This window comes from Monodon monoceros, unplaced genomic scaffold (genome assembly GCF_005190385.1).
Source record: "Monodon monoceros isolate NGI ecotype Baffin Bay Population unplaced genomic scaffold, NGI_Narwhal_1 Super_Scaffold_1, whole genome shotgun sequence".
Lineage (NCBI taxonomy): Eukaryota > Metazoa > Chordata > Mammalia > Artiodactyla > Monodontidae > Monodon > Monodon monoceros.
In genome coordinates, this window is record NW_021703765.1 from 81,407,493 (window position 1) to 81,422,278 (window position 14,786).

At 58.9% G+C, this 14,786-nt stretch overlaps 1 protein-coding gene across 32 annotated transcripts in view; it reads right to left on the reverse strand.

The window, feature by feature from the left end:
- The window catches only part of NCOR2 (nuclear receptor corepressor 2), a 223,482-nt gene that overhangs the window by 62,890 nt on the left and 145,806 nt on the right, over positions 1-14,786 (reverse strand). For 30 of the 32 annotated variants that reach the window (XM_029221371.1, XM_029221524.1, XM_029221430.1 and 27 more), the window contains 3 exons: positions 9,965-10,080; positions 8,430-8,602; positions 6,354-6,416 (listed from right to left, as the gene is read on the reverse strand). In XM_029221371.1, coding sequence (XP_029077204.1) covers positions 6,354-6,416; positions 8,430-8,602; positions 9,965-10,080 — 352 coding nt within the window. The remainder of the gene's footprint in view (positions 1-6,353; positions 6,417-8,429; positions 8,603-9,964; positions 10,081-14,786) is intronic. The other 2 variants (XM_029221462.1, XM_029221437.1) reach the window with 1 other exon arrangement.

A 14,786-nucleotide genomic window follows, 5' to 3' on the forward strand; every position in this document is an offset into this window, starting at 1 on the left:
CCAATGATCTCCCAATACACGATCAAAGCCAATGATCTCCCAATACATGACCACCTATTAAGATGAAAAAAAAAAATCACCTGTGTGCGACCCGACACCCTACCACTGTAGGAAAAATGCCATGTTATGTGTTCAATGTCAAGTTTTCCCATAGAGCACAGCCAAGTGGTTTGCTCCCAGGACCAAGGAGCTCTATGTTATTTGCTGGGCAAGCCCCAGCTCACTGCCCCCTTGGGCCTCAGTCTTCCCATCTGTGAAGCACAAGGCGTGTGTGCGTGTGCACGTGTGCGTGTGCATGTGTGTGCATGTTGTGCGTGTGTGTGTGCACGTGTGTGTGTACATGTGTGTGTGTGTGCACGCACATGTGCGTTCGCAAATATGGAGAACTCGCCTTGAGGGTCCCTTGGGAGGATTAAGTAATATCATTCGTGCAAAATGCTGGAACCAGCCAGCAGCCACCACGTGGTAACAGACATCATCACTGCTGTGTAACCTACCAGGGGGCTCTTTCCCTGAGGAAGCACCAACTGGAACGCCCACGTGTGGATTTTGCCCCTGGGAGTGCAGGTGGGCTGGGAGATGCTTGACTTTACCTTCCAGGGTGCTGACAAGGAACAAGAGAGTGGCCTGGAGCTTGCCCTGGTGTCTGGCTGTCCCCCGCGCTCATGCAGAAACCCCGACTCTCTCCTCCTTCTGAGCCATCACAGTGGCCTGTTTCCCACACGTCAGAAGCATCCAGGTCGGGAGAGCGCGCACCCAAGACAAAGCTCAGCAGTCTCTCTCCAGCCGGAGATGGCGACAGCTCCCCACTGATGCCAGCCCCGGGATGCTGCAGGGTCCCTTCTGACAACCTTTAAGGCCGCCCCGCTCCTGTACATCAACTGTCCTCAGTCCCCGCTCCAGGCGCTGGCCCCGTCTCCTGCTGGGCCCTCCCTGATGCCTGTACTCAGAAGTGACCCAGCACCCCTGGTGCATCAGCCTCCAGCCCTGTGCGCTAACCACAGCGCCATGCCGCCCGTCGTGAGCGCCGGTGGGCAGGTGCACGGCTGTCCAAGCACAGAGGCCATCGCTCTCCCTTGGTCCCTGCAGTGAGGACGGCATGAGGCTTTGATGATAGACACGTGGATGGTAGGCCCCACATTTCCAAGTTCCAAGGCTGGGGACTCACAGACTCACACCTCCCCTCCCCAAGCCTCAGACTCTTCATCCGTGAAAACTAATTAAACCAGCCAGTGTGCACAACAAGCGTTTTGGAGGTGCAAAGCAATTCGTGGTTTCTCCCTCGGTCCCCCTGCAGGCAGAGACAGCCTGAAGTTACTGGGGGAGAGTTCGGGGTCCACCTGGGCTCCATCCGGCCCGACAGGCCTTGCATGGGGCCACCAGATCCTGGTCCCTGCAGCACCCTACTCTGGGGCCGCACACCTCGCCTTCTCCCTCCTCACCAGGCAGGCCACTCGAGGCCAGGGAGGGGCTGGTGGCCAGGAGCTGGGCCAGTGCCTATTTCTGGTCTGGAATGGTGTGCCTGGGGGCTTCCCTGCCCCCTCCAAAGCTGGTTCCCTGTCCACCAGAGAAGGGGGCTGGAGACCAGTAGGAGCTGCCAGCAGAGCCCTGGGCCTCCCACACAGCTGGGTCGAGACTGCAAGCCAGGCCAGGCTGACCTTTCCCAGGGGAACTAGAGCCTCACATCCCAGCCTAGTGCCTGCCCAGCATGGCGCTGGGCCCGAGGGCAGGCAGCCAGCTCCCTGAGGCTGCCCTGCACATGCTCAGTGCTCACTTGGTAGGAGCCCCAGGACAGGCAGCCCTCACTCCAAGCACAAAGGAAGGAGCAGGTGCCCACCTGCCAACCTGGAACCCTGCAGCCATCCTGTCCCCTGTCCCACACCTCCCCATGCAATGGTCTTCCCCATGCTCTCAGAGTAACAGCCAAACTCTATCCCACAGCTGGTAAGGCCGGGGGGTGAGGGGTGGCCCTCCCGACGGCCTCTCCATTCTTTGCCTCTCTTCCTCTCGTTCTCTGGGTTTTACTAGCTTCTTACTTGACCACGCTGCCCTTGCCACAGGGCCTTTGCACATGCTATTCCTTTGCTGGGAGGCCCTTCCCTCTCTCGTTATCTGATTAATAGTAGCCAGGCCCATGGACCCACTCATCCAAACCTCACACCAGCCCCATTCCCATTCTGTAACTAGAGTGCGTGAGTTCAAATCCCAGCTCCACCAATTAACAGCTGTGTGACCTTGGGCAGCTCACTTAACCTCTCTCGGTCTCAATTTCATCATCTGGATAAGGAAACTAGTCATAGCATCTGCCTCATAAGGTGAGTGGGGATGAAGTGACTTGATACACATAACGCCCTTAGCTGTACCTGGTACCCAGGCGTACCGACAAGTACTTGACAGTGTTACTTAATGTTATTCCGTGCTTTGGGTGTCAGCCCAAGGACCCTTCCCCAGCGCTGTGAAACCGCCTCCAAATGTCATTCTATGCTTGCTCAGCAGGTCGCTCACCTCCAGCCCCTTCCCTGCGGCCCCGGGAAGCGCAGGCACTGGTCAGCGTCACACACCCACAAGGGACAGAGCTGGGACTCAAACCCAGGAAGAAAGGCTCCAGAGTCTGTGCTGAACTGCAGGCCTGCCACTTCTGAGCACGTACTGTATGCCAAGGACTGCACGAATATGGCTCATGCCACTCTTATAATGCCCCTCGGTGATGGCATCCCAGCCTCATTTTGGAGGACGAGGGAAAATGAGGCCAAGACAGGGATGGGCCAGGGTCACAAGGCTGAGGAGTTGGTTATCATTACAAACAGTGACAGGGAACTCAGTGTGTCTAAGTCACCACCCCTGTAAGCGCTTCTGTTTTCTTTCACCAAAACCCCACACAGGTGGTTGTCCTGGATTAAACAGTGTTCCCCACCCGCCGCCAAATTTCATGTCCACCCACCTGTAACCTGTGAATGTGACCTTATTTGGAAAAAAAGTCTTTATAGATGTGATCGAGTTAAGATGAGGTCATGCTAGATTAGGGTGGGTCCTTATAAGAAGAGGAAAATTTGGACAGAGACACACAGAGGGAAGACAGCCATGTACGATGCAGGCAGGGATTGGAATGTCTAGAAGCCAAGAAGCGCCAAGGATTGCCAGCAACAGCAGAGGCTGGAGGAGGAGAGGCAGGACCCTCCTCTGGAGCCCTCAGAGGGAACCCAGCCCTGCCGACACCTTGATTTCGGACTCACGGTCTCCAGAACTGGGGGAGAATACATTTCTGTTGTTTTTAAGCCACTAAGTTTGTACCTTGTTACGGCAGCCCCAGGAAACTCATACAGTGGGTGATACTCTAATTCCCATTGTACAGATGAGGAAACTGAGGCACAGAGAGGTTGACTAGCTTGCCTGAGGTCACAGAGCTAAAAGGTCCAGAGGCTGAGGTCCAGTTTCTCTCCGGGGACGGGGGACCCTCTGCAGCTCATCCTTCTAGGCCTGGCTCCTGGAAGTCTCCTGGGATGCCTGGGGCAGGCTCAGTGGTCCCAAGGCCCTGGGGACACCTGGCTGCTCACTTCCTGGGCTCCCTGAGGGAGGGACCAGGGTTGGCTCATCTCTGGGTACCCCTGCCCTGCACAGGGTGAGGCACTGGGTCGATGTAAATGGGTAGGAGGATGGGTGGGTACCATCTGTCTCGGGCACAGCTGGGTTTTGGGTACCTTCCTGGGTTTCTGAGGGCCGGGGGCACTGGAACATTCCTAGCCTCTCCACCCCCGCCCACTGTGGAGAAGGAGTCCTGGGGGCTGCCAGCACCTGCCTCCCGGCCCCGATCCCCTCCCGCCGCCTGGAACAGGCAGCCATTAGCAGCCACCCTGAGCGGTAATCGTCCAGATTGCTATAATTCACGGCGGACAAGCACACTGGCACTCATCACATTATCACAAATGTCACTGAGCAGGGCCTCGGCGTGCACGGTCCCCGGGGGGACTCGCACGCTGCCGTCTCCACAGGCAGGACCCAGGATGAGCTCGCTGCCGCCACTGAGGATTCAACCTTGAGACGGTGGGGCACACTCCCGTCCCAGCCGGTGAGTCATCCCCAGCCGTCTCCCAAAGGAAGAGAGAGGGCAGCCTCTGACTCAGCCGACTCCCGGTTCCCGGGCAACTGGGAAGGAGCTGGGGATGGGGCTGCCATGACGACAGAAGACACAGCACAGGCTGGTAGCCCTGGGACATGCACGTGGAGCCCCTCACGGCCCTGGTGGGTGGGTCCCCGGGCAATATCACTGCCGGTGGCTGAGATCCCAGGGTCTCACGTGTGGTTAAAAAAACCATGCAATTCTATACAAATGTTCACAACAGCATTACTCACAATAGCCAAGAGGTGGAAACAACCCAAGTGTCCATCAAGCAATGGATGAATGGATAAATAGAACTCCTCTGTCCACGCGGAGGAATACAACTCAGCCATAAAAAGGAATGAGGTGCTGACACAGGCTACGACATGGATGGACCTCAACAACATGATGCTGAGAGAGGCCAGACACAAGGGGGCATATGCCATGTGATTCAATTCACGCCGACGTCCTAAACAGGCAAATCCATAGAGACAGAAAGCGGACTAGTGGGCACCAGAGGTGGGCAGGGCTTGGGGAGAATGGGGAATGACTGCTAATGGGTACGAGGTCACCGTTTGGGGTGGCAGAAGGTTCTGGGGCAAGAGAGAGGTGATCGCTGCACAACGCCATGAATGCACTTAATGCCACTGAATTGTCCAGTTTAAAATCATTAAAATGGTAGGTTTTTACATTATACGTATCTCACCAAAATTAAAGGGGGGAAAAAACATCACACATTTTCAAATAAAGCCTCTTTTGCACCCCATGGTGCAATCCATACCAAAAACCACAAAGTAGACACAGAAGACAGAAGAAAAGGACAGCGTGGCCCCCTTGGGGGGCTGACAGCACCCACTGACCCCCGGCAGCCAGAGACCATGCGCACAGGCCCCCGTTGGTGCTCCTGAGACGCTGAAAATAGGGCCTCACCTGCGAGAGGAACCAAGGCAGCTCCTCCTCTTCTGAATGAGGCTGAGGGTCCAGCCCGGCCCTTCCTCCAGGCCGGCCTCACCAGAGGCCTGGGAGCTTGGAGGAAGGAGGTCTGGAGCCTCCAAGGGACAGCGTGCCCGGGCAGGAGCCCTGAGGGGAAGGGCTCGGTCCCCGGTAGGGGGCCTGATCAGGTCTGGGGCTGCTCCTGGTCAGTTTCTGAAATACCAGGACCAGACGCTCAGGCCCCCAGGCACCCTCTCCCGGGGCAGAGGGAGGGGAGGGGGTGGGCAGGGCAGGCAGCCCATGGTCCAAGGTCTCAGCCTCCGGGCCCAGCTGTCCTCGCACACAACTGTCCCTGTGCACCTGGGTCCTTCATTAGAAAGGCCATTTGCTCCGTCCCTGAGTCATGACCTGGAGCTCTGGGCACAAAGGAGCTGCACCTCAGCAGCGGGGCCTCAGCAGGACCTTGGGGACAAGAGCTGGGAGGCCCAGGTCACCAGCTCCAGGACCGGGCCATCCTCGGCCTCTGCCCCTCACTCCCTCGTCCACAAAACGGCCGGAAACAAGACTCACCTCTCAGGGCTGGGGTCAAGATGAATGAGAGCAAGCAGGCAAAAGGGGGCTCAGATGCCACCTCAGCCTTGGCCTTCCTGCCGGCGCTGAGCTAGTCTGACGGCCCCTGCCCTGGGCACAGGAGAGGGAGGGGCAGCTAGAGCATCTCCCAGAGATGGGGGCCGGGGGATCGACACCGACGTAGCCCCGACAGTGCCGGGCCATCCTTGGGACGCTTAGTGCCTGTTACCTCTGGCTTCTCTTGGCCAACCCGGATGCCCCTCTCTTTCACAGATGGGGAAACTGAGACCCAGAGATTGGTCACTGAGCCAGGAAGCCAAGGGCCCAGCCATTCTGGCTCCAATGAACAATGAATGTGCTGGTGGCTTCTACAGAGAACGCGGCGTCAGCACCACAGCGCAGGGAGACGGCGCAGCGAAGGGGAACAGCTTGACCCCGTGACCCCGCCGCGGTGGCCACCAGCAGGCTCTGCACCTCCCAAGGCACCCGGGTGCTCTGCCGCCACTCAGTCTGCAACACCATGATATGCTGGCCCCAGTGGTCACGGAAGCCGTACACCGACAACATGGCCACACAGACCCATTTTCTGGAGGACAAAACTGAGGCTCCGAGGAGACATGGCCAATCTGAGAACACCCACTGCAGACCACACCACAGCCCCGTTTAAGGGCACAGGTCAACCTCCTCCCCACCACACAAGCTGCAGGACCCGGATGCCCATCGAGGGCGATTAGAGCAGCCAGAAATCCCTCACCTTTCTTGGCTGTTTCCATCTCTTCTTCGGTCCAGCGAGAACTCTCGTTCATCTCCATGGAAGCTGGAAAGGAAGACACAGCGTGTTGGCAGCAGCCTGGAGCGGGGCACTTTCTCTGCCTCTGGCTACTCGGGGTGCCTGCTGGGTGGAGGGTGTGCAGGCACCTGTTTTACAGAGGGGAACGCTGAGGCGATCCAGGGCCTGGACCCTGAGCTGCCTCTGTATGCACTCGGCTGGGAGCCTGGTGACCACATGAAGGCGGCGGGAGAGGAGGAGGGACGTGATGGGCAGGGACCTCATCTGCGCATGGACCCACTGGGGCCGGGTGACCCTCTGTCGTGAGGGCTGCCCTGGGCATTGCGGGTGTGGAGCAGCATCCCTGGCCTCTACCCATTAGGTGCCAGGATCCCCCACTCCAACTGGGACAATCAAAAACGGTTCCAGACATGGCCACCTGTCCCCTGCGGGAGGGCCCTGCTCTACAGGGTGATTACTCTATTCTCCCCTGACTCATGCGGTACGAGGATGGGGCTGCTCGTGTTACTGAGAAGGAACACAGCTGCCTTGGAGTCGGGGGAGTTAGCCGAGTGTCTGCTATGGCTGTTTCTGAGCCTCTCCTCCAAGTTCCCCTACACGTGAGCCCTTGTTCTTCCCTGAAAGTCGCTTAAGATGTCGCGAGGGCGGCGAGCGTGAGGGACGTCAGCGTCACGGACTCAGTGCCTGGAACCGCGCTAGGCACAGAGTATGCACTTGGTAGAGGCCGCTGACCATCACAGGGAAGTTCGGGCAGCTTCCCCGCCCCCTGCTACCATGGCCAGCTTTCCCCTTCCCTCCCACGGCACCCCCAGAGGCAGGCTGTGGAAGTGGAGCCTGGGATGGGAAGTGCCCATCAGAGGGCCTGGGGTTGTGTTTTCCACTCCACCATCCGGCCCCAGCGTCAGCCTGGGGTCCGGGAGAGCTTCCCCGGAAGTCAGGTGTGCCAGTGCCTCCCCTCCTGAAGGGAACCCTCCTGCCCTGGGTCTCCAGGCACTCCAGCACCAGCCCACAGGAGCTGCACGGGGTTTGTGGCCAGCGGGCTGGCTTTGAACCCCAACTGACTGGGACTTTACAGAGGCAACATCCCTTCTCTAAGGTTCAAACAGCCCATGTATGAAATGGGTACCAATGACCTCCCACGGGGAGAAGGAAGAGGTGCCTGGCACGAACCCTGGGTGTGGACGAGGCGGGCGTCTGTGAGACAGGGAACATCACCTCCATCAACTCCCATCCCGGGAAGCCATCCAGGTGGCTGGGGCCTCAGCCTGAACACTCAGGCCACGGGTCCGGGTTCCCGCACATGCCGGAGGGCAGGCCCCAAACGGCCAAAACGCTACAGACAGCAAGCACACACCGGCTGCCCCCCTGTGGCCGAACTTGGGAACTGCTACTCAATTCTTCTCTCTTTTGTTTCCCCCCTTGGGGTAGGGCGTGAGGCTCAGAGCACCTGGGGGTGGGCACCCACTGAGCAGAAGGAGAAACTGAGGCCCACAGAAATGAAGGTACAGGGAATTCCCTGGTGGTCCAGTGGTTAAGACTCCACACTTCCACTGCAGGGGGCATGGGTTCAATCCCTGGTCAGGGAACTAAGATCCCGCAAAAAGGGGTGGTTTTTCGGTGGCTTGCGGGATCTTAGCTCCCCGACCAGGGATTGAACCCAGGCCCTTGGCACTGAAAGAGCAGAGGCCTAACCACTGGACCACCAGGGAAGTCCCAAGGCCAGATTTTCTGAGTGAAAAACAAAACCAAATTGGTGATCTGGAATTTTATGTGAACTCTCCAGCTCTGGAATAATCACGGCTGACAGCCAGTGAGACTTTCCCATGCTCCAGGCGCTGTTCTAGGCCCTTCCTACACACAAAGTCACTAAAACGCTCACCCCACGGTTACAGGCATTACGGGCAACCGCAGTGCCGACGAGGCCACTGAAGCACAGAGAGGTTAAGGAACTTGCCCCAGGTCACACAGCGAGTGTGCAGCTAGCGCTGGGATTCTGAGCCTGCTGTGCTTGCGGCGCCCCTTCTCCAGCCCGAGACTCACCCAGCTCGGCGCTCTGCTGCGGGGTGATGGCCTCCTCACTGTTGGCCTCATTGGCCATTGAGCGGGTGATGCGGCCTTTGCGTCTTCCCTGGCTGTTGGCGGTTTTGCGGCCTTTGGAGGCCACTGCCTCCTTCTCATCGTTGTCTTCCCCAGAGGTGTCATCTGTCTTCTCCCTAAAGGCCAGGGAGGAGAGACAGGGATGGTTTCACCAGTGCCGGGAACCTAGGTGGCAGTTTCAAGAGACGTGCTTTTCCTTAGCAAGATGAGTGCTGGCTGCCAGCGACTTTCTACTAATCAGAGGGTAGGAAAGAGGGAAAAAGCTTGGGGCGAGGGCTGGCTGGTAGCAGTCTGCAATGCCATCTTAGTTATGAAAAGGGAGGTGTGAACTGGTAGCTGTTGTCTGCTTTACTCTCCTAACAGGGATGTGGGCTGGGAGTTAACCGACTGGCTATTTTATTCACCAAGTAGGGGTGTGGGCTGGTGGCTATCTGCAAGACCATTTTATTCACCAAACAGAGATGCTCTCTGCTCTCTGTCTGCAAGATTACTGGATTAACGGCATGGGGGGGGGGGTGCAGGCTGGTACAATCTTCAGGCCACTTTAACTCCCCAAAGAGGAGACATCCCCCAAGGGGCCCTGTAAACGACACTGACTTTGCGTTCCGTATTATCACGGACCACTGTGTCCTGCAGAAAACGCAAGAGGAAAGTTTCCTGCCGGTCTTATGCAGGCCGAGCCAGGCGTGTGGGGAGCATGTGACCTCAATAACTGGGGCTGGGACTTTCTCAGAAGCCGACTCAGGAGACTTTACTGTGGGGCTTCTCAGATTTATCACCTCCGCCTTCCATTCATCTTCCTGAAGGGCCTCGCAGGAGCGTCTGGGAGACAAGGGGTAACAAGCCAGATGCTCTCAGAAGCCACATTCCTGAGCCCACTCCAGGTACCTGGCGCTAAGCCGTGCCCACTGCCCCCCCTTCCTCGGAGTGAATCTCCAGCTGGCTGTGCTCCCGCCCCTGGCAGGCACGGGAGGCTGCCGGTGGGGGGGCCCCCCCACCCCGAGGCGAGGCTGTGCCTTGATCTGCAAGAACTCACACCGACAGCGATCATTCTAAAGGTGAGGCCCGCCGCCTGCCTGCATACCTAGTCCTTCCTTCGGTGAGCGGCGAGCGCCTCTGACCCCCCCTCCCGCCCCCAGCATCTCAGGAGACTCGGCCGAGGAGGGAGGAGGCAAGGGGTTCCAGAGTCACTGCCTGGATTTATTCGCTCAGGAGTGGAGCTCAAATGAGCTCTCAGTCTCTGAGGTCTCCAGAGGCTTCGAGAAAGAAAGGGCGGGCGGGCGGGAGGAGAGAAGAGCGGGCTTCCGGAAGGGGGGCTGTCGGGCACAGGCGGAGCACAAAGTGCCTCCCTTCGAGGCAGGCGATCTGTAGATGCCACCTCCGCGCACACCCTTCCAGGGGGCTGTCCACGGCCCCGTTCATGCCCCCCCGACCCGGGGGTCGCGGCCGGGCCCCTGCCGGGCGGCCGCCGGCCTTACTTGATCAGCTCCTCCTTGCCATCCTCCACGTCCGGCTTCTCGTCCTCCTTCTCGGCCTCCTTCTCCTTCTCCTTGTCCTCCTTCTCCTCCTGGCCGCTGCGGGGCATCTGCTGCTGCTGCCGGGCCCCAGGGGAGGGCGGGGGCGGGGGCGGGGGAGAGGAAAACAGTGAGACAGGTGAGCCTCCGCACCTGGGCTGAGCTTGGCTGGGAACCCAGCACCCTCCCGTGGTGTGAGCTGGGCAGAAACCCCCGGGCACTGCGGGGAGGCAGGAGTCACGGGGTGAGGTATAGAAAGTGCTAGTGTCAGACGCCTGGCCTCTTTCACTTGGTGACTGTGTGACCTTGGATGAGGGTCTTGACCTCTCTGTGCTCTGATTCTTCCCCCTGAAATCGTGCCGACCCCTCAGCCAGGGGCGGGGAAGCTGAAATGAGAGGCCCCTTACAGAGCTGGCATCTAGCACCAGTATTTACGTGGGGCGGAAGCCCCCAAGGCAGGAGGGAGGGGGCCCTGGTCAGCTTCAGGCAAGAGCACGGTGAACGTGGGGAAACCTGGGTCACACCCTGACGCCCCAGCCTGCCTGCCCCTGACAAAGCTCAGGCCATCTCTCTAAGCCTCAGTCTCCACGTCTGTAAAATGGGCAGATGGAAGTGTTGTCCCCAGTCTCCGGGGGCCCGTGTGAGGATGGTTGCTGCTATGATGAGGGTCCACTTTTGCTGCCGTGGGCCTGTTCTTCCTCTCACGTCAGTCAGCCCTCAGAGGGGAAAAGAGCAGGCCCCGCTGGACAGGAGAGATCAAAGGGGCTCACAGCAAAACCAGCCACCCTCCCCCAACCCCCGCAGGCCTGTTCCTTTCATCTCCTTCCCAAGTGGGCGGGGACAGGTGCTGGCACCAGGCTGCTGACACTGCCCTCACCGAGGGGGGGGGGGGAGTGGGAGCTCCTCCCCACACCGTCACCCTTTCTGTCCAGCCTGATTTCTCTTAAGGCACACACTGATTCTCTTGGCCACCCCGAAGTCCTCATTGCGGGCAGCTGCCAAACCAGACCATCTTTCCATCCCTTGGAAAAGATGAGCCAAGTGAAATGAAAACAAACACGCCGCAAAGCCTTTCAGTGTGTACCGAGGGGCGTGGTCACACCAATTCTCCAACCAAGGAGAAAGAAACCAAAGCCCACGGGGAAAGTAAGGGTGGGGTTCGAGGGTTCCCGGTTCCCTTTCTCCCCATCTTTCCTCCACACCAGGAACGCAAGCCAGTCCCTGGCACAGGCTGCCCTGGCCTGTGACCTCACCACCACCAATCCCCCCCTGCCCCTCTCTGTAGCTTTAATTTATGGCTCACGATGTGGCTGAACACAGAGGCCAGCTACAGGCATTCTGTGGACGCCGGGGCACACAGCGGGGGCCTGCACATTCACGGGCAACCGTGGGCTTCCCGAGGCTGCAGCAGTGTCCACCCCGGAACCTCCTGGCTCAGGTCTGCCCCCTTCTCTCTATTCTGTAAGAGGAGGGGCTGGAGGGGGGGAACAGCCTCCCTCTACCCCCTGCTATGTTGCTGTCAATTCCCGACGCGTGGCCCAGTGTCCTTGAACTAGCCTGTCCCTCACCACCACCCCAAACCCTGAAACACTATACTTCCAATAGCCAGGGAGCTGTGGCCGCCTCTCACCCCTGACATGTGGAGCCTCTGCTGGAGCTGGCCCCGCAGATGGTAGCTGGGGCGGAGTAGACGAGGGGGACCAGGGACCAGGACCCAGAGCCGGGGGAGATGGCACAGCCGACTGAGGAGGGTTCCCCCTCCCAGGGGGCTGCTCGGCATGGCTGCTGTGGCCACCAGTGAGACATGCCCGGCTTCTGCACACCCAGGGCCAGAAAGGGCAGGGCCGGGGCTTTCCAACGGCAGGGAGCGTGACGTCTCCTAAGACCACCGTTGGTGCCAAGAACCCCCAGCTGGGCTGCAGCCTCACTCCAAAGCTTTACCTGCTGTCCCTCCCAGCAGCCGTCTCCAGGCTTCCCTCCTGGAGCAGCTGTTATTGGTCCCCGGGTCCAGGCTGGTGGGGTCTCCAGGCCCCCTGGAATCTCATCCTTGGGCCGCCAAGCAGGCCACTGTCTGCCCCCGGCACGGCCAGCACGGCTGACCAGGGCTGCTGCCCAGCGAGTCTGCACCTGCGCCCTCCTGCCCAGGGCCTTCCTGCCGCCGTCCCCCTCCAAATCCTCAAGAAGCCCCACTGCGGAAGATGCCAGCATTTCCCAAGAGCTTCCTACACGCCCGACACTGTGCTGTGCACAGTCTATTGACCAGCTGCTCCCAGCCCCTCTGCAGTCCTGAGGATAAAGGCAAAGATGAAAAAACCAGCAGTAACAGTGACCTGGGGGTCGTCCAGGGGGGCTGCTCCGCCCCCACAGCACGCCGAGCGCCTTGCAAATATCAATACTATTCCACTTACTGCCCTTAGCCTGCCTCAGGTGGAAAAGGGCAGTGATCACTGCTCCCGTTCTGCAGAGGAAGAAACTGAGGTTCAGACTGGCAAAGCTGCACCATCTCAGAGCGAGGGAAAAGGGGGTCTCAGAGTGGGGAGCGGGTGTGATCTTGTCGTCCCCAAGGCCCCGCTGAGAGTCTCACCCAACTCCACACCCTGGTCAGCATCTGGGGCCTCAGATGGGGGCGCTCTGGGGATCCCTGCCCCTTTCTGCCTAGCCTACCCTGTCCCCCTTGCAAGATTCCTCGAGTCCCGATCTGGGCCTGGGCCAGCCCATAACGACCCCCTCCCCTGAATAATCACCCACTTCACAGCATTAATAATAAAAAAGCTCCAAGTGCCATGTGCCGGGCACATGTTCTATGTACTCCCTCATCTCCTTTACCAACCCCCATCTTGCTCCCATTTTACAGAAGAGGAAACTGAGGCACTGCCAAAGCTGGGAAACGGCAACGCCAGGATTCAAACCCAGAGCCTGAGTTGACCCTGGTTACACCCAGGCCTCTCTCCCTCCTGCCATCTCCATCCCCTCCACCTGCCTCCGCCCAGTCTCGTGAGGAGGGTCCAAAGACCTAGTCAGCTCTAGAACCTGGTCATTATTCCCGTCGGTTGCGTCCCACCCAGGTGCGCGATCCCAGTGTCAGACCCCGTGACCTTCTTCTCCCGGACACTCCAGGGCAGGGGCAGGCGACTCCCACACCTCACCCTCTGGGAGAAGCGGGTGCGGCGACTTCAGAGCCACCCTGGAGCCGTGGCACAGAACCCCATGGACGGGCTCCCGGTTTCCTGGGACCTGAACTCCACCTCCCTCTGGAGAGGTGTCCGTGTGCCCCGAGCTGAGTGATGCGAGTGGAAAAGGATGAAAGGGAGAAACCCCAGGTCAGTCCTGGTCTTAAACGTGGTTTCCACTGGGAGGGACCGTCAGGCATAATGGTGACCACCTGCCTGGCCTCCTGGTGGGCACAGGAGGTGAGCGGCTGTCGTGGGGATGCTCCGCTCACTCTGGGAGATTGACGGCGCGAGAGGGAGGTCCAACTGCCAGGCCCCGGTCAGCCGCCTCTGTCCCCGAAAGCCTTCGACGTCAGAGGACAGCAGATACAGCGACGGCTAACTCAGGGACGATTCACACGTACTAGGGCTCCGCTGCTGATCTCAGGCCCGTCGCGGATCGCAGAACGGCACTTGCTGGGTTGCATGGGCAATTTAAAGCCACTGTTCTCACAACTGCACACACAGATCACCTGAGGAGCTCTGGGAAGTCCCGACGCCCAGGACCCACCCACACCAGTCGCATCAGAATCTCAGGGTGAGAGGCCGGAATCAGCGTGTTTAGTTCCCAGGTTATTGCCATGGGCGGCCAGGTTTGACGACCAGAGCATAAGACAAGGAGCCAGCCAACTTTCTGTAAGAGCTAGATGGTAGACCCTTTAGGGCCATCGGTCCATCGGTCTCTTTTGCAACAACTGACTCTGCCGTTTGTAGCTTGAAAACAGCCAAAGTGTAAACAAGTGAGCATGGCTACACGCCAACAAAACCGTTTACAAACACAGGTGGGGGGCCAGATTTGGCCTGCAGGCCATAGTGTGCCCACCTCTGCTACCGACTAGCACTGTTCAAGCTGAAATGCACACACGAACCACCTGGGGATATTGGGAAAATGCAGATTCCCACTCCGTGGGTCTGGGGCAGGCCTGAGACCCTCTATTTCTAGGTAGCTCCCAGGGACGCCAGATACTGTTGGTTGCCGGACGACAGCGTGAGGAGCAAGGCTTCCGGGGGTCCCTGTTTCACAAAACACGTCCAGGACCCCTGCCACGGGCAGAGCGGATGCCTGTGGACACGGGAGAAGAACCAGAAGCCAGACTCCACCGTCTCAAATGATTCCGGAGCTCAGGATGAGGTTCACCTTTGCTTTCCAGACATGCCATCGGTCACACCGACAATGGGCTTCGTGCCCAGTGCTCGGTCGTGAACGTCCCTCCCAAACCACAGCACAGCTCTGAGGAAAACCTGCCCGGATCTATGGTTAGCCAGAGCCATCAGTTCAAATCCCCGAGGGACCCCTACTTCCGGAGCGCTGAGTGCTGGACAGACTGAGCGTGCTCTGTGCTGAAGCCCCAGACTGGCTGGGAGCCGTGCAGAAAATGATATGAATAAAAACAACAAATGCTGATGAAGTACCACGAACATGTGACGAGGCTTTCTCCTCCTCATTTGATACCTGCAGTTAATAAAATCCTCCCAACAACACTGGCATTATCTCTGTTTTATAGAAGAGCATACAAAGACACAGAGGGGTTAACCCGCCGAAGGTCACACAGCATTTCCTAGCAAGATCCTACAGG